Source organism: Prunus dulcis, chromosome 3 (genome assembly GCF_902201215.1).
Source record: "Prunus dulcis chromosome 3, ALMONDv2, whole genome shotgun sequence".
Taxonomy (NCBI): domain Eukaryota; kingdom Viridiplantae; phylum Streptophyta; class Magnoliopsida; order Rosales; family Rosaceae; genus Prunus; species Prunus dulcis.
In genome coordinates, this window is record NC_047652.1 from 2,425,088 (window position 1) to 2,442,910 (window position 17,823).

At 37.5% G+C, this 17,823-nt stretch overlaps 4 protein-coding genes across 8 annotated transcripts; 3 read left to right on the top strand and 1 right to left on the bottom strand.

Moving 5' to 3' along the window:
• Positions 1 to 5,624: 5,624 nt before the first annotated feature.
• On the top strand, positions 5,625 to 7,462 carry LOC117621501 (dormancy-associated protein homolog 4). 3 transcript variants are annotated; one of them, XM_034352023.1, is made up of 3 exons: positions 5,625 to 6,161; positions 6,598 to 6,697; positions 7,151 to 7,462. In XM_034352023.1, exons 1-3 carry the CDS (start codon positions 5,918 to 5,920, stop codon positions 7,176 to 7,178), a joined length of 372 nt encoding a protein of 123 aa, XP_034207914.1. In that variant the 5' UTR covers positions 5,625 to 5,917; the 3' UTR covers positions 7,179 to 7,462. The 3 variants fall into 3 exon arrangements, with proteins under 3 accessions (XP_034207914.1, XP_034207915.1, XP_034207917.1); XM_034352024.1 differs by having other exon boundaries at positions 5,628 to 6,161; positions 6,598 to 6,687; XM_034352026.1 differs by having other exon boundaries at positions 5,632 to 6,161; positions 6,598 to 6,678.
• Positions 7,463 to 7,834: 372 nt separating this feature from the next.
• Positions 7,835 to 8,952, bottom strand: LOC117621500 (acyl carrier protein 1, chloroplastic-like). The gene is made up of 4 exons (XM_034352022.1): positions 8,854 to 8,952; positions 8,637 to 8,750; positions 8,341 to 8,460; positions 7,835 to 8,070 (listed from the first exon to the last, which is right to left on the bottom strand). Exons 1-4 carry the CDS (start codon positions 8,950 to 8,952, stop codon positions 7,945 to 7,947), a joined length of 459 nt encoding a protein of 152 aa, XP_034207913.1. The 3' UTR covers positions 7,835 to 7,944.
• A 1,007-nt stretch (positions 8,953 to 9,959) lies between these two features.
• On the top strand, positions 9,960 to 12,931 carry LOC117621499 (2Fe-2S ferredoxin-like). 3 transcript variants are annotated; one of them, XM_034352019.1, is made up of 8 exons: positions 9,960 to 10,190; positions 10,443 to 10,526; positions 11,264 to 11,331; positions 11,420 to 11,478; positions 11,677 to 11,783; positions 12,064 to 12,113; positions 12,309 to 12,391; positions 12,505 to 12,931. In XM_034352019.1, exons 2-8 carry the CDS (start codon positions 10,469 to 10,471, stop codon positions 12,614 to 12,616), a joined length of 537 nt encoding a protein of 178 aa, XP_034207910.1. In that variant the 5' UTR covers positions 9,960 to 10,190; positions 10,443 to 10,468; the 3' UTR covers positions 12,617 to 12,931. The 3 variants fall into 3 exon arrangements, with proteins under 3 accessions (XP_034207910.1, XP_034207912.1, XP_034207911.1); XM_034352021.1 differs by having other exon boundaries at positions 11,423 to 11,478; XM_034352020.1 differs by having other exon boundaries at positions 9,960 to 10,144.
• A 791-nt stretch (positions 12,932 to 13,722) lies between these two features.
• Positions 13,723 to 15,777, top strand: LOC117621498 (trihelix transcription factor ASIL2). Its single transcript, XM_034352018.1, has one exon. The coding sequence runs from the start codon at positions 14,425 to 14,427 to the stop codon at positions 15,517 to 15,519; it is 1,095 nt and encodes a 364-aa protein (XP_034207909.1). The 5' UTR covers positions 13,723 to 14,424; the 3' UTR covers positions 15,520 to 15,777.
• The last annotated feature ends 2,046 nt before the right edge of the window (positions 15,778 to 17,823 follow it).

A 17,823-nucleotide genomic window follows, 5' to 3' on the forward strand; every position in this document is an offset into this window, starting at 1 on the left:
CCCGCAGCTATAAAAGGAGGTCCCCTCCACCTAGCAAAACCAACCCAGGCTGAGAGAGCAAGCTTCCTCTCTTACTAGCAAAGTCCAGTAACCTTATTCACCCTTCTTCTTCATTCTGCTCTGCTTGACAGATTGTTTTCAGGATCTGTCAAGCTGCCGGAAGAAGCAATGTTCATCTTTTACCTCCTTTCAGCCAAGATCACCCTGCAAATCTGGTTTCCCTCATTTTAAACACTCACATTTCTCCTTAAGAAGCCTTATTTTCCTCTTTGGTGCTCAACTCATGCTGACCCTGCTCCCATGCCACAAGCTCTTCATGCTAAGCCAAAATCTCATCTGAAAGCAAGCACAAAACACCTGTAAGCAGCTCTCATTTTCATTGGTGAAGGTAACCAGAACACTTCCTAAGGTTTTGCTGCCCTTTCGAAGTGCTTTTGGGGCTTAATTTTCGAACTCCAGCACAGGGGGCAATTTCAGTGATTTCCCTCTTCTGGCAGCCCAGCCCATTTACAGCTGCCGGGAGAAAAAAGACCCCCACAGACACTAACATGATACTTAATGGTGGAATCTCAACCAATCCATTTTTCTCTCCCAGAAGAAAGGAACAATACGTTTTGATTAGCTTATGGTAACCTGATTTTGGGTGATTAAACAATTGACTTTAGACCTATAAACGGACTATCATGAGATTGATATTTTCAAGCAATATTAATCGATCAATTGATCATGACGAAAGAAATAGATCAATTTAGAGGTTAATTTTTCGCGCGTCATTTAATAAATTCCTCTCTTAAGTTGCCAAATAAGGGAATTGTCCTCTAAAATTCCTGACTTTTAACTAAATTTTGAGTTATTTTTCCTTATTCAAACGAAGAATTATGGGTAAATTTTCCTGTTATTACATGAGGCCACAAAGGAATGTTATTCCAACTAATTTTAAGTTGGAGCACTGACACTGTCCTAGGAGTTTGTTGGTCGAGGATTAGGAGGCGCATGCATTATTAGTGTGTTGTGACCTTTTTGATATTTAGGCCTTTTAGGGTTTTGTTCTATGCTCTCCCATAAAAGAACATTCTTTTATCAATTCAGTCTATTAATTCATAATGAGAAAAAACATGTAATACTTCTAAAACTTTAAAACAACTCCTACTACGATTGTAAAAAGATTGAATTTCTCTCTTCCACAACAATCACTCATACACACGTCAAAATTTTTATAAACTTTAAAATAAATTACTAACCGATTAACGCTTAAGTAAAATAAATCTTAAAACAATCGCATTCCCCGTCCGAAAAGAAAATATATATCTTTAAAGTTTTTGTGGTTCAAAATATAATTACAATTATCCCAAGTTCTATGATCTAACAAGAAGAAACAAAAAGCATAATTATTGAACCCATCGACAGACAGGGCCAATAATGCTATATTATATATAATATAATTTAAAGTGAAGAGCAATACAAACAAGAGCTCTTCTGAACTGTGAAACACTGAAAATGGATCGAGGGAAGGCGATGCACCATCCTTGTCACGTGGCATTGGATGGGGGCCCACAAATCCAACCTCAACGTTGAGTGTTTGGTGGATCTAGATTGTCTTCAAGCTTATCCAGTGACGTATAAAACTATCTTTAAAAGTGGTGGGACACTTGTCGACCCACTTGACCCAGTCACTCTCCCTCCTGCTTCCTTTCTTATATTATTATGATCTCCAAGCCTTCTATATCTGGCTTGGCTTCCCTTCTATATCTGGCTTGGCTTCCCTAGATTTGGCTCACACCATGAGTGTCTTCTCTCCCATTCATTTGGGATTTTTTCATATACTATATTTCTGTTGGTGAGTGTTACGTAGTTAGAATTTTAGTTATTTATTCGTTTGTTTAGTCTTTTTGCAATTGAAATTTACTAGTTTTATTTCTTTTAGTATTAACATATCTTTGTACTTATTTATAAATACCTTCATATTGAAAAAGAATACATATATATATATGAAAATTCTCATATACTGCAGTCTCTTGTTTTGAGGTGCTTCATGCCCAGACCATTACACGTGGCCTTAGATTATTCTAAAATCAACCGTAAATCCTAATTCCCAAATTTGAAATCCTCATACCTTAAGCCCCAAATTGACATAAGTCATGTTGTAGGTTCCAAATTACATAGAGTGAAGACGATGATGTCTAGGATGTCTACAAATTGAAGATTCGAAGTGGGCCCGCCCATTTTTCGTTGTTGCAATCAATGTCCTATGACAACGTCGTGGACTGACGACAACCATGTGAGAAGATTTTGGGGCTGCCTCGATTATGGGGTAAGAAGAGGTTGTGCATTCTTTGAATGGTATGATCCACGAGTATGCAAAAGGTCGAAGATTGTGATACCTAGGTTGTTGAAATGATTATGCAAGGAGGAAGAGGAAAATTGAAAATTGAAAATGGAGGTTAGAGTTGCCTTAAAAGCACAGAGATTTCTATGAGCAAGTCTACTAAGTTTGTGGATTTTTTTGATTATGTTGTTGGGAATTAGTACTGGAATGGAGAGAGGTTGTATCATCCAAGAATGTGAACTTAGCACTTGAATTTTAGTTGAAATTTATAAGACTTAGGTGAATTTTGTGTGGGCATTGGTGGAACCTTTTGGAGCATCAAAGTGGTTAATGTGTATGAAAGTAGTCTCTGTAATCTCCCATGTCAATTTGTATGAAAGTTGTTTATGTATGAAATGTTAGGCGATTTCCAAATGTATAGACTGATTTTGCATTTGTGGCTTTAGTTGTACACATAAATCCATTTCCACATATGTACTCAAAACCTGTACTTCACAAGATATAAATCCATTTCCAGAATAACTTAAGTTGATATGGAAGAATTCTCCTTTACCTTTACTTTGTCTTGCAATTGCTTTGCCTTGACCCTATTTTTTAGGGTTTGCTCTTGTATTTTTGTTGCTATCTTTACTTTCCTATATTCGTTTTTTAACTTGTGGTTGATGAAAATACCTTGTTTATTGTTGGTTTGAATTTTCCCTGGCCATCCCTACATCACTAGTGCTAATGATGTCTCTTCTCCCGTCACCACTGAAGGTTCTAACGACACTTAACTAAAGAAAATTTGGAAAATGAGATTATTGGTGTTTCTTTTGTTAATTATGAAACCAGCTTGTAGATATTTTGATCAAGGCAATCTCGAGTATGATGTTCTATGACTCGCTTGACAAGTTGTGCATGCGAAACATCTTTTTGCCAACTTGAGGGGGAGTGTTGGTAAGTTAGGGTTTTGGTTACTTACTTGTTTGTTTAATTCTATTGTAATTGAGATTTATTTCCTATTTGATCTTTTTTAGGGTTATTAACACATCTTTGTACTTCTATATAAATACTTTTCATATTGAAGAAGAATACATATATGAAAATTCTCATATACTTTGTTTAGCAACTTCTCATTTTGAGATTAAGATGTTCACTTTTTCTAAATTAAAAATGACTTGCAATTTCAATATTATTCAAGGATGTGAACCTATTTGTCCCAATTCACCCACTAATTTAAATAAATAATGTTAGTGTTATTAAATTATCATAATAAAAGAAAGAACTCGCACATAGTATACATCTTCTACTATAGAAAATTAGTGTTTTCTTATAGTTATACATGAAGATTTTTCGTCCCGTACATCTATGATGCCCCTTCATCTTATGGAAGGGTGCATCTCTAGTTTTACTTTGTTAAAACGAGTCCAGTGGGAGCCAATGGGGTATAGCTTAGTTGGTTGAGCTCTTCCACCTCCACACATATGGGCAGAGGTACAAAATCTCATGCAAATTTGTGTGTAAATTTAACCCCTCTCCAATCACTTGTACTAAAAAAAGAGCATAGTGGGAGGCAGAATAGTCTATGTTTGAGGATTACACTTTAAATAGTTGTGTAGTGGTCAATCATCAGGATTAAAAGCATGGTTTAAATAGGTACGATTTTGGGTAGATGTACTTGGACAATTGGCATGTTTACGGTTTTGGCTTAATATATCTGGAACATAGGTAATAGTTTTGAGTGATTTGTAGATGGAGGCGTGATTTGTAGGATTACACCTGGCAAACAAGTAGTTTTAACGGGTTTCGGGTTGTGTTCGTGTTAACCCGTTAATTTAATGGGTTGACACGACACGACCCGTTACAATTCGCGAATGACCCGACACGACCCGTTAACAATAAACCAGAAAAAATATATATATCCCCCAAAACGAGCCAGCAACCCCCTATCCCTGCCCTTTTTTCTCCCAATTTTCATCTTTCATAAAGACCATCCAAAAATTTACAAGTTCAGGATTAGTCTTGCATAATGATAAAACAAGAGAAGCAAAATAGTTGGTTGATTATATTATTTATATATATATAATAAAATAAAAAGAAAATAGAGAGGGAGAGAAGAAGAGAAGAAAAAAATGGAGAGAAAAGAAAGAGATGGAGAGAATAAGAAGGAGAAGAAAGAAAAAAAAAAAAAGGGGGAGAGAAGAAGAGAAGGAAAAAAATGGAGGGGAGAGATGGACAATTTCCAAAAGGGAAGAAGAAAAGGAAAAAAGTGAGAGATTGAGAGATGTAGAGAAGAGAAAAAAAGAGAGGGGGAGATGAGAAAGTCGACGAAGAGAGGAGGTGGAATGAAGGTAAAACAATATTAGAGAGAGAGAGAGAGAGAGAGGAGGAAAAGAAGAAAGAATTAAAAAGAAGGCATGATGTTTGGGATATGAGATATTTAAAAATATATATTTAATAAAAGAGTAATGTTATTTGGACACACAACATTGACCATCTTAACTGATCATTTTATGTGACAACTGATGTGTCATGTCATGTCAATTAATAAATGCCGCCATGTCAATTAAAAAACCATAGCATTCCTAGTGAGTGGCCTCATGACAACATTCATTAATGGACATGACATGATACATTAGTTGCCACATAAGGTGGTCAGTTAAGGTGGTCAATGTTGTGTGTCTAAATAGCATTACTCTTTATAAAATTATAGAATGACCCTCCTTAACAGGTGGCTAATAGGTTCACCCGTTTTCAACCCAACCTATTAAGCTCAACCCAAATACTAATAATTTGATGCGAATTCATGTCATGTTAACGGGTCGTGTGCAATATTACCGGGTCTATGTAGGATATGTCTAGTGTATATACCTTTTGTGTTTTTATTATTATGGCAAAAATTAATTTCTTACTTTACTTATGTTTTAGGAGCATAATTGGTACAACAAATTAATTAAAAGCTGAAAAAAAGAATACTTAAACATCATAAAATATAAAAAAGGAATGTAATCATATATGGTACAAAAATTAAAGGACTTATATCAATAACAATAAATGTGTGAATTTCACCCAACTTATATTTCCGGTTTTGAACTTATCCCAAATTTTCTAAAGATAATTTCTTAAGATTACGTAATTACAGAATGAAGAAAAATATGAGAGGCGACAATGGCATCGTTCATTATTAATGGAAGTTTCTTGCACGTATAGTCTCTTTCGCCCCAACGATATATAGTTACTTAAATTACTAAAAAGGAGAAGCAGCAAAGTGGATGGCTCCAAAGCAATCAAGCCATTTTAGCCGCTCGCTCTTTTTACTGAATTTAGCTTAGCCATCACCACCTCAATCCTCTCTCTCTCTCTCTCTCTCTCTCTCTCAAAGCCAAGAAAGCTTTTGTTTTCTTATAAGAACCCTGAAACCTCTTGTGTTCATAGAAAGGACCTTCTTTCTACGCATTAATTTTCACATCTTCTCTCTCATTTGCTTCGTTTTCCCCATCTCTTTGTAACAGTCGTATAGCTTGCAACATTGTCCCATATTACACAGCCAGCTTCATCGGTTGTTACAGAGAGAATTTAAATTAGTTAATATAATTAGAATATAAAGTCAATATGGGTTTTCTTCACAAGCTTTGGGATGAAACACTCGCCGGCCCGGCACCTGAAACCGGCCTCGGCAAGCTCCGCAAGTTTGACTCCTTGTCTAGCCCGGCTTCGCCGACTATGGTCTGCGATGAGGTGCCCGTCACTCGGAGCATTACAATTCTCAGGACCACTTCTTCCACGTTTGGAAACCTGTCACCGAATTCCGGCTCCCCCTCGGAGTCCCCAACTACACCAGGCACTCCGAAAAGCCGTAAGTTAAAATTTATTTTTATATTGTCAGACTGTGAATAAAAATCAAAAATAAAATAATGTGACAACCCATTAAGTTTGCTATGGATAAAAGAATTTTATTTTTTAGAACAAGAAAATGTCCTCCTACCTTTGTATTTTTCTTGAAAGTGTTGCTTTTTGGCTATTAAGAAAACATTGTTGCATATAATCGATTTTATGTTTCTTGCAAGTTTTACTCTTAAGGTAAAGGTTATTATGAAAGAATTATTGCATGCAACGGGTGTATACAACACATCTCTCCCCATAACTACCTCACTCTCACTGGGTTATATTATTATATACTGGGAAGGAAGAAGCTTTATGCAAAGATTTCTTGTCTATGAATCTTAGATGCTATAATTTTTTTTATTTCCTTTTTTTTAAATTCATGTGTTCTTCTGGTTTTTTATGTGCAGCGGGAACACCAGGTGCAATGACCAAGAAATTAACAAGGAGGAAGTCGTCAGCTGATGCTTTGGAACGCGCCGAACCTAGAAGTCCGACTGGTTACGATTGGTTGTTTTGCTGTTTAGTGTGTTTAAAAATGATAATAGGATTAAACTTGAGAAAATATATATATATATATATATATATATATATCTTCATTTGGTTTAGATCATGTCTCACTAGATTAAGAACTGAACAAGTCAACCCCCAAATAAAAACTAGATTGAGAGACTGTCTATCTTGGATGCTTAAGATATTTGGCATACTAATGTAAGGTCTAGCTAGTTACTATAATTTGGTATGTTATATTATCAGACTATCAATCATTGTCGTTGAGAGGGTAGATTGAGTCTAATAACATAACATGTAAGACTTTCTGACAAAATTCACATTATAACACGTAGGTTCTTTCGTAGATTAGATGATCGATCCAATCGTGGAGAAAAATGTTTAGCAAGTACTAATTACTTTAACCTCTTTTATTAATTCTTATTCAATTAATTAGGATTGTTTGTATTGTAGGATGGTAATTGCTGCTTTGGATCGTTGAGAGAGGAAGTGATGAAGATTTTTCTGAAGTATCGGCCTGCGACTCCACACCATTGTACATAGAGAACCTTTGTGGGAACTTGATGCATATTAATATATCCATATGGTAAATAGAGATGTAATCTAAGTACTACATAAATAAGGTGGTTCTGTCGGGGAACAAGAGAAGAACCCAATGCTCCTTGGAGATTATGAGGGAGATAGCCATTTTGCCTATTTGATGTTTCCATGTGATCTTCAAGTTTCCGTTTGTATATTTGTATATATATGGTTTTGTGTGTTGAACTTCAATGAAACTCCTGATCATGAGTTTACATATCAGCCTTTTACATTTAAACTAGTTTTTGGTCTCTGTTTGATTCTGACTTTTACATATTAATTGCCTTGTACATTTTAACCTTCATGTGAAAAAACTCACTAGTATAGTAGTTTGGGGAAAGGTCTTGAGAAAATGTCATCCACAAAAAAAAAAAAAAAAAAAAACCCTCATGCACAAAAGGATACTTTGACTTATATGCACCACACACAATTATGCAATTGATGAAGAATTATATCTTGAAGCGTTCAAGGTGTTGCTGTCTGAGAGTCTCTAAGAAAGTCTATAGGTAAAAGTTTGATAAATTTATTTGTCATAATCCATTCCATATTCCAAACGAAAATTATAGGTCATGATCTCGTTCGAGTTGTGACATAATAATCTAAAGGGAAAAATTAGAAAACAAAACTTGACTGGAAAACAGCAAGGAATTAATTTCCTTCACATCGACTTAAGTTGAAGTTGATTTCACTTTCTCAATCAGATCAGCAGCATCTTGAACGGTTGAGATGTTCTCTGCTCCCCCTTCCCCAACGGACACTCCGAACTTCTCCTCCAAAGCCATCAAGATTTCAACCTGTTTCATTTTTTTTATTCCATTGATCATCAGATAATTATTGAACAAAGGTGATTTTAGTCAAATACATGAAGGTAAATGTGATTTATCATCATTTAATTAATATTTTCAATTCTTAATGTTTGCATTAATCGACGGCATTTTCTAGTATTTTGAATGTTTTACCATTTTTTGCCTTTTGCTTTATATACATAGATAACCTTTTATAAGTCACAACTAATCAATTTTTTTCTTGTTATACTAAAGTAAAAAGTATGAAGAGTAGCATACTGTGTCCAGAGAATCAGCCCCCAAATCGACAAACTTAGTTTCGGGAGTCACAGTGCTTTCATCAATGGAGAGTTGCTTGGCAATTGTGCTTTGGACAGTTAGCAGAGTCTCTGGTTGAGCCTGCACAAGGTAATGAAATCAGCATATATAAAAAATTGCTATCAAGTTACTAAAAACGCTTCTGGTAACATTTGATCGAGCTTGTTATACCGATAATAAAAGCGTTACTTAAGTAAAAACGGTTTATACAAAATACTCCCAAACATAATCAAAAGTGAAATAAGATATCTACTCACAATGGAACATGAGATTGCAGTCTTGAGGCAACTAGGGATTGGAAATGATCTTTCTGCTGCCCTAGTGATCTTGATCTTGGGCACAAGTCTTAGTCCCTTAACCATTGGACCTCCCTGCAAATATGAAACAATCAAGCATGTGAATTAGTAAAAAATACCACCTATGCATGCACCAAAATTTGAAGAAAAAAATTGCAATAACTATGGGCACTCTTACAATGCTAGATAGGCCATTAGCCTGGCAGGTTATGCTTCTGCCCTTGGTGCAAGGTAGAGTGGCAACAGTGATTGGGGAAACTGAAGCAAAAGAAGCCATGGCCAAAGATTGGAAAGAATTAGAAATATGTAAATTTAAACAACTTGTTCTTGTAATGCCCTGGACAGCAGGGCTTAAAGGGTTTGTTTCATTTATAATGCAGAGAATGCATAAAAAAGAAGGCCTAGGGTTGGTCGATGAGAACAATAAAATCAAATGGTAATGAGCCATGTCTTCGGCGGATTATACCATGTAGTGTGTCTCTTGTGCTTGTAAAGCTGGCGATAAGTAGACTTAGGAGAGAGAGAGAGCCCTTCGTCAAAGGCAAACTATTTGCTTTGACCAAAAAAAAAAAAGTCTAGTATTTGCAGGGCTTACCCCCTCACTAGAAGCTGTGTACTTTGTTATAAACTTGTAGTTGAGATCATTCAATCTGCCTTAATGGGAATGTCCAAGCATTTCTTCGTCCATCCATAAATCCTAGTTAAGTTTTGGGGTTGAGAGATAGACTTTCAATCTAGACTCTCATTTAAGTTTTGGACTCGGACCAATTGGGAATTTGGCCCAAGATTATGGTTGGATACATGTCAAATTGGGTTATCTTTTTCTTTAGTCCAAATGGAGAGGAAAAGTATTTGATGTAGGTAGGGTGTGTGTGGTTGGGTTAAGTTTGATTAAGATCTTAAATTATACACTAAATAAATGTGGTATGACAATTCAGATTGATTTGGTTTAGGTTTGAAACTAGTAGCGTAATCGAATCAAACCAATTTACTTGATGACTCTCTCAATCTTCAATAGTAAGAAGTTTTTTCAACGATTGTTCAATATACGCTATGAAGTCATTATATATATATATATATATATATATAGTCATTAGAAAAATATAAAATATTTACTTGATCGATAGAGTTATGCTACTAGTTTTGAGATCTAAATCGAATCAAACTTGACCGCGCGCCCACCCCTTCTTGGAGAAGCACGACCATCGCATTTGACGTATGTTCACTTGTGCGCTTCAAATGTCTCACAAATAGTTAGAGAAAGTTTAACTCATCTAGAAATGATCGCTTTCATATAGAATTCTTATTATTAGAAGAAGAAAAGTTTGATACTTTAATATTCAAAGACCTAAATTTAAAAGGCCACCTAATCGCGCGAGGGGGCTTGGGTTCGATACCTTTGCATCTACACTGGTGACTTCAAATTTAGCACACAGACGCTCGACTTCTGCCTGAAACAGATCATAGAGGTCCGTCCGTCGTCCGTGCTCCTGTCTCTTTCTTTATAACAAAAAAGTGAGTTTTGAGTTTTGGGCGCCAACCATGTGTTTGCGTTAATGCCGCTGAAGTAGATCATTATCAATCTTGATATCGAATTTCCTCCGAATTCATACGAACTACGCTTCATTTTCGTTTTCGATCTCATAAATGATAGTTTTTTGCTTTAAGGATAAGGATTGCATACATAATACATTCTACTTATCTGTGTCAAATACATTTTCTTTCTTTTTGGTTTATTGTAATACTTCATTTGTTCATGTTTCCTAGGTGCTTCTCAGCGGTTCCTGTGGACCATGTTTGTTTCTAGAGTATCCCGGTTCGGAACTCAGATGGTCAAGCGTCTCACAAAAGGTTTCAGTTTTGTGGAGAATTGTTTTTGGTTTATCTCACATTTAACGTTTACTGTTCCATGCTCGTTGCTCATCTTAATATCGTGCTAATTGCAGCTACAATGGTAGTTTTATTGAACTGTTCTCGGTTACCAAATAGCCGAACTTTGATTAATGTACAATAATGCACAAAATTGGTGGAACTGATATTTGTGTGGTAAATGCTATGGTCTGCTGCTCAAGGAATGAGCTTGTTTGGCATGGATCCTTTGGTATACATGTAAGACTAGTGCTTGAAAAGTTTTGTATGTAGCTAGATATGTGTGAAAGGAGAGTGATGTTGGGTGAAAACATATAAGTAGGATCATTGGCAGGAATGTTGGGTTGTTCAACGTTTCAAGTTTTTTACATGATAATAGTTTAGCTTATTTTTATGATTTTATCAATCTAAATCTAGAGATCTTCTTGGCTGTACCTTGCCCTAAATTGTTTTAATAGGTTGTAGTCCCTTTTCTTAGATTGTAGCCGTAGGTTCTTTGCAGATGTTTTCTTCTCTGAAGGTTTCAATGTAGTAGAAGTGTAATCCAAATAGGCATCGTGAGTCTGAGACTTATCTTGGAGTTTTATCTTGGAAGTCCTTTATTTTGGGTCTTATTAAAAAGTGGCACCCATCTACTTTTATTATTTTTAGTGATTTAAAGAAGTAATTTAAGTTGGTATAAAAACTAATTCAGAACTGTTTGACATGCCTTTTTCCAGGTACATTGACGTCTGCACCAAAGACAGGAAACTTACCTAAAGTTTACAATTATTTTTTCCATTCTCTGGTAAGCTTCTTGGTGATTTTTCGGCAATGGACCTTTGTCTGGTTTTCGTTTCTGGCTCTAAATTCTCCCTATATCTCTTTGTTTTAAGAAGCATCAAACTTTCTCTACAACAACTGCTCATGAGGAAGGGGATAAAGAAGTTGAAGAGTAAGTTGCTTTTTCGTATAACAGGAACTGTATTGGAGTTATAGAACCAAAGATTTACACATTGTTTCAGTCACCAGTGAATAGTTTGGAAAGAATTCCCTTAAATGGCTTATTTTATTGAACTGCGCCTATATCTACGTTATTGGACCACTCATATCTTTTTTGCTGACTTCTTTATTCTCCTTTTTAACTCTACAGAATTTCTGTGACGTTTGTTGACAAGGATGAAATGGAGACGCATATTAAGGTTCCCATTGGCATGTCCATGCTAGAAGCTGCTCATGAACATGACATAGAACTTGAAGGTAGCACTTTGGCATGCCAGTTGATGTTCTGTACCTCATTCCTTTCCTTTTTTTATTTCCTCTTAAGTATGACTCTAACTTTTATCAAATACTTTTCGGGGCTCTAGATATATTATAGACACTAATAACTCTTTGCAATTTTGTCTTGGTGGTATTGATGCCTGAACTTCCCCTTCAAGATTGTTTTATAAGAATGATAAAATGGTTATTAAAAATGGAATTGAATGTGCAAGAACTTTATAGTGTACCCCCTAACTAGTTTGTTTAAATGTGATTCTAGGAGCATGTGAAGGATCCTGCGCTTGTTCAACATGTCATGTGATTGTGAGAGTATGTACTTTGAAACTTGTCTACAGAAGAAGAAACATGATAGCAAGGCAACAATCACTGGATACAAGGAAACTGATGCAAATTAAACTGTTTTCTGTTTAGTTAGTAGCCGGTGAAAGTTGCCTTGAAAATTTTAGACTTCCGTTCCTCCAACTAAAATTTTCATCAAAGCTAACTCCTAGAACTCACGGTCAGGATATGGAGTACTACAATAAACTCGAAGATCCAACTGATGAGGAAAATGACATGCTGGACCTTGCTTTCGGGCTCACAGAGACGTAAGTCCCTTATATCTTGGAATTAGTCTGCAGGGAAGATTCTGTCAAACCAGTTGAAATATAAATTCTGAATTCTGTAAGATGAATTTTATTTATTTATTTTTTCCCCACAGGTCTCGACTGGGTTGTCAAATGACTGCAAAACCTGAACTTGATGGAATATGCCTTGAACTGCCCAGTGCAACACGAAACTTTGCTGTTGATAGGTATGCCAAGGCCACATAGAGTTCTCCTGAAAGGAGAGATTACCCCATCTTGACTGAGGAACCAAATGGAGCTTTGCCAATCTTGTAGCATGTCTTCCTTGGCAGTTTTTGGCTTAAGACAATGAGGTAGCGACTTGATGAAATTGGTTGCGCCAATAATTTGGTTGATTAATTCATTTGTCCCCACCATCACTTTGTTGAATATGATTATCATATTAATTTTCATAATTAGAATCACTAATGACATTTTTGGAATGGTGCATAGTCACACTGTAATAGTATATAAAAGACATAATCATCTTCGTATCAAAGGACTTGGAGATTGAATCCCTAATTCAGGGTCAATTGTCACGTACGCGTAAGTGACTTTCAGCCGTTTATATTTATCATGGTATCGTGAAACTCAAAAATAACTCTCAGTATAATTGGGCTAAAGATTCTATCAAATTAAATTATTCAAGGAAAATGAGCTTTCTAATAGGCTCAAAGGGTAGCATCTAGCATCTTCAAATGGTCATTCCAAGCAAAATTATACAGACATAAAACTTTGGCCGCAACCTATAATCATGCATGGTCCCTCATCCCCGTCCTCCATATATTATGCCCCAATTTCGAAGTCTTCCGGGAATTATAAAGCTGTGACCTGTGAGAGATTAGATAACCGGCTCACTGGCTTCCACGTCAGACGGGGCCAATCAGAGGAGGGCCTTGACCGTGCAACCCGTGACAGTCTGACGCCGTCCAAGTTTCGAACCACCTCCACCTATGACCTATGCGCGAGCCCGTTCCGTTTTCGTGGCGTGACCCTGCTTACCGACAACTGGCCGTTACCGTCGATAACGTTGTAGCGCCGAATACTTGGTTTGTGGACACGTAGACCATCGACAAGACAAGTCCAACTCCAACGACATTGGCTGCCGTGGAGACAATTACCCTTTCGTTGCCTTCAGTTCATAATAAATTACAGTTTCAAATTACTTTCTTACCCGCGTACCTGCGAAATTAAGAGTTTTATTTTATTTTATTTTCCAATAACTAAAATTATTAACAAAATAATCCTAAAGGTGCATAAAGTTGTATTGGCAAATTACCCAGAAAGGAATTATTTAGAGATGAAGCACCAGAATTCGGGGGAAGCCAGCGAGAAAGAGGTAAGGTTGGTGCACTGCCCCAAGCGGTAATTGCAGCGAAACACCATGGGGTTTTACGTCAATTCACCCGAACTCAGATATATACAGAGCCAGCAAGTCCCCAACGTTACCTACCAAGCCGGCTGTCCCAAGACGCCGGTGACGGGGAGTCCTTCCAACCACCAATCACTTAACGCCACCTCGATCACCGGGTCCCTCATCCCTCGCCACGTGTCCCAACCTTCTGTGCCCCTCGACGGACGCCGTCAAATCCCAATCTCTCTCTCTCTCCCTCCCTCTCTCCCTCAGTTTTTTCCGTCAACCGAGAAAACGCAACCCAACAAAAAAAAAAACACCACAACGCAAAATTAACGTTTTCCGTAAACGCGAAAAGCCGGTCAACCCAAAACACCCCCAACCCGGTCTCTCTCTCTCGTCTTCCCACACTTAAAGCTATACCCCAACCCCCAAAAACCTAAATTTTAACATCGCCGATATCTCCTATCCTACGGCCTCCGGCGCACGATAGCACCCACCACAATCCCTAGCTCTCTATCCCTCCGAAGCAGTCCCAGCTCTCAGATCGGCGCTATTGTACGCCTGGTGCGTTCTTCACCACCGAATTTCAGATCCAGACCGGACCGATCTCCGCCTTTCTCTGTTTTGAGATCGGCGCGCACCATAGCAAATCGAAGCGATGGAGGAGGATGACGAGATCCCATCACCGGCGTCGGGGCGAAGCGGATCGCCGGAGTCACCGAGGCAGAACGGTCGGATAACGGTGACGGTGGCGGTGCCGTCGGCTCAGATTCCTGCGCCGGCGTCGCAGCCCCAGAGCAAGAGCTTGACGCTGGCTCTGCCGTCGCAGGGGCGGAGCAGCGGCGGAGGAAGGGAGGACTGCTGGAGCGAAGGAGCGACAGCGGTGCTGATCGAGGCGTGGGGGGAGAGGTACTTGGAGCTGAGCAGAGGGAATTTGAAGCAGAAGCACTGGAAGGAAGTGGCGGACGTCGTCAGCAGCAGAGAGGACTATGGTAAGACACCCAAGACTGATATTCAGTGTAAGAATAGGATCGATACAGTCAAGAAGAAGTATAAGCTTGAGAAATCGAAGATGGCAGCGGGCGGAGGACCCAGTAAATGGCCTTTTTTTGAGAGACTCGATCATTTGATTGGGCCCTCCTCTGCTGCTAAGGTGGGTCCTGGCTCTGGTGGCGGTGGCGGGTTTTTGGCGCACAACCAGAAAGTGCCGATGGGAATGCCGGTCGGGGTTCGCCCTGGTCAGTATTTCGGGCAACGGGACTCGAAACGGGAGGTAAAGATTAGACCAAGGAGTTTGGTGGATTGGGACTCGGATGAGTCCGGGGAGCTGTCGCCTTTTTCGATTGATAACGAGGTTTTCGAGCGGAAGAGGCGGAGGAGGACGGTGCCGCCGGAGGCGAATGTGAACAATGCTGGTGGCGTGGGAAAGGGAGGGGTTGGAACAAAAGATGGAGGGGTGGGTAGAGAGAAAGGAGGAGGAGGGTGGGGGAGTTCAGTGAGGGAATTGACTCGGGCGATAATGAAATTTGGGGAGGCTTATGAGCATGCAGAGACAGCAAAGTTGCAGCAGGTGGTGGAGATGGAGAAGCAGAGGATGAAGTTTGCCAAGGAGCTGGAGCTGCAGAGAATGCAGTTCTTCATGAAGACCCAAGTGGAGATTTCTCAGCTCAAGCATGGAGGTGGGAGGAGGAGTGGGAATGGGAATGCTGGTAACCATCATAGCAACAACAATAACAGTGATTGTAGCAACTAGGAAAGGGGAAGAAAAAACCCAATCCATGTTGGCAAATTAGTATTCCAAAATGGTAGAATTTGAGTGTATGATCTGTTGTTCTTGTCTTGTCATCTAGTTTGTCAGTTTGTGAAATGATGTAGAAGACACTAGTCATCAGTAAATGCTTGTTTAGAATGTAGAGGTTGGATTATTGTTGGCAATGGTAAATGAATCTAGTCTATTGAAATGGTGCACTTGTTCCAATCGAATTTGAATATTGTTGCTTTTGTTTGTCAAGTGTAAAATCTTCTTGCATTTTCATGGCTGCTTATGAAATATTGTTGCCGTGAAGAATTAAATATTGTCATCGCTGGCTGTAGATTGGTTTTCAGATGACTGTTCTTTCAATGCTAATAGGTGCATCTTGAGAGAGAGAGAGAGAGAGTTTATGCTATGTGGATTCCCCGGCAGAGCCAAAGGAAATTGCAGATGGTAGGTGAGAGAGAAAGGAGAGTATTCGGGAGAGTATTCCGGTACGACATTTCTACTGGTTTTATACTCAGATACCAGAAACCAAAGCTTCTTTAAAATCATTTGATTTTTCGGCATGCTAGCTACTTTTTTTTAAAAAAAAGTGTGTATTTATTATATCATATTATAGCATTATGTAGATTAATAACATCATTTGCAAACGTGACAAAGCAGGTGTGTGGGCTTTGAGTAAAGTCACAAAGCAGGTGTGTGTTTGTTTTAGCCTAATACCCAATAAATTTGACTGACTTGACTCTCCGCGTATTGTAGGCTTTGAATATGGACAGGCATCTTTCTTTTCTAAGTTCAATAGCCTTTGATTTACAAAGCGTATGATTAATTAACTTATTTCTTGTAAGTAAGTAATGTGTGAAATCAGCGTCATCAGTTGACATGACATGCACACATATTGCTATATAATTTGGTTTCTCTAGTATTATGGGTTTTTGACTCAAATGATCTTTGAATTTGATCACGAGTTGCATTTTCGTTTCTTAACTAAATTCTTCGTTCAAATGGTCCATCAACTCTTTATTATAATACGGAATGGTCATACCATAACAATTTCGGTCAAATTAAATCATGTGAGGAGCACATGCTATATTTTTAAGAGTAAATATCACTTTTTATAGCTAAAAAAGTAAAAATAAAAATAAGCCATCTCTTCTCCCCCTCCCCAAGAATTCAAATTTCTTGGAATTAAGATAGATTATCAGAAAATTCACATGCCTCTGTGTGTCTCGCTCTCTTCTTTCACCAACTCTCAACAACACACAAATGTGAATTGGCTAATTTTTTTAATTCAAAGAGTTAAGTTCGATTGGAGCACTAGTTCAAGGGCGACTACATCAATTTGCTTTATATATATATATATATATATATATATATTTTTTTTTTCTTCCCCTTTTTGACTAAGATTAAGTAAATAGAGAAAGCAATGTAATTTGACTGAGTGTGCTCAATCACGCATTCGAGATCTTTTATTTAATTCTCTCGTTCCCAAATATTTGTTATATATATATATATTAAAAATCCCAAATTAACTATGAAAACAAAGTTTTGATAAATTATAAGGGACACAATTAGTCCCCATCCCCCTTGATTGTTAACTTGACATGGAGAGAGGGATTTTTCATACACACACTACTATGGTGTCATGAAAGTTTGAATTTGAGATCCAAATTCTGCAAGTTAAGGTCATTTTCAACTGAGCTAGATCTCGTTGGCTACTATTGCATATATATGGTTAAATTTCAGAAAGTTGGACATGCGGCCCACTACTAGCAACACTGATATTATCTCCAACTTAACCATTAGAAGTGAAACCACTTATTATAAGTTGTAATTTATTTAATCAAGTTTCTAATGCGAGATTTTATATTCTTCAACAAGTAATATATTTGGAGATCTGGTAACTTTCGTTATCAATTTAAATATGAAACTTTCTTGCTGGAAACTCGTTAGAGGTTTTGTAATTTGAAGTTTGTTTCATATGATAATAATACAAGTTAATGGGAACTATCATACAAGTCATGACCGTTGTTTTAGCTAAATTAAACAAAGGCATTTCACAAAAGAACAAAACGTGCACGCAAATGGACATAAATAGTTGATTTAAAAATCATTATTTGCAAGCACGAAGAATAAATTAAACAATTAAAAAAATAAAGTTAACCCAGGTAATTGGAAAACCAGAAAATTTACTATGAAAAATACTTTGAAAAAATAAAAAAAATAGTGGAAAAAAGGAAGAAGATAAGGACATAATTGGAAAAGAAAAATAGTTCTTATCTTCAATTTTTATCTAGATGG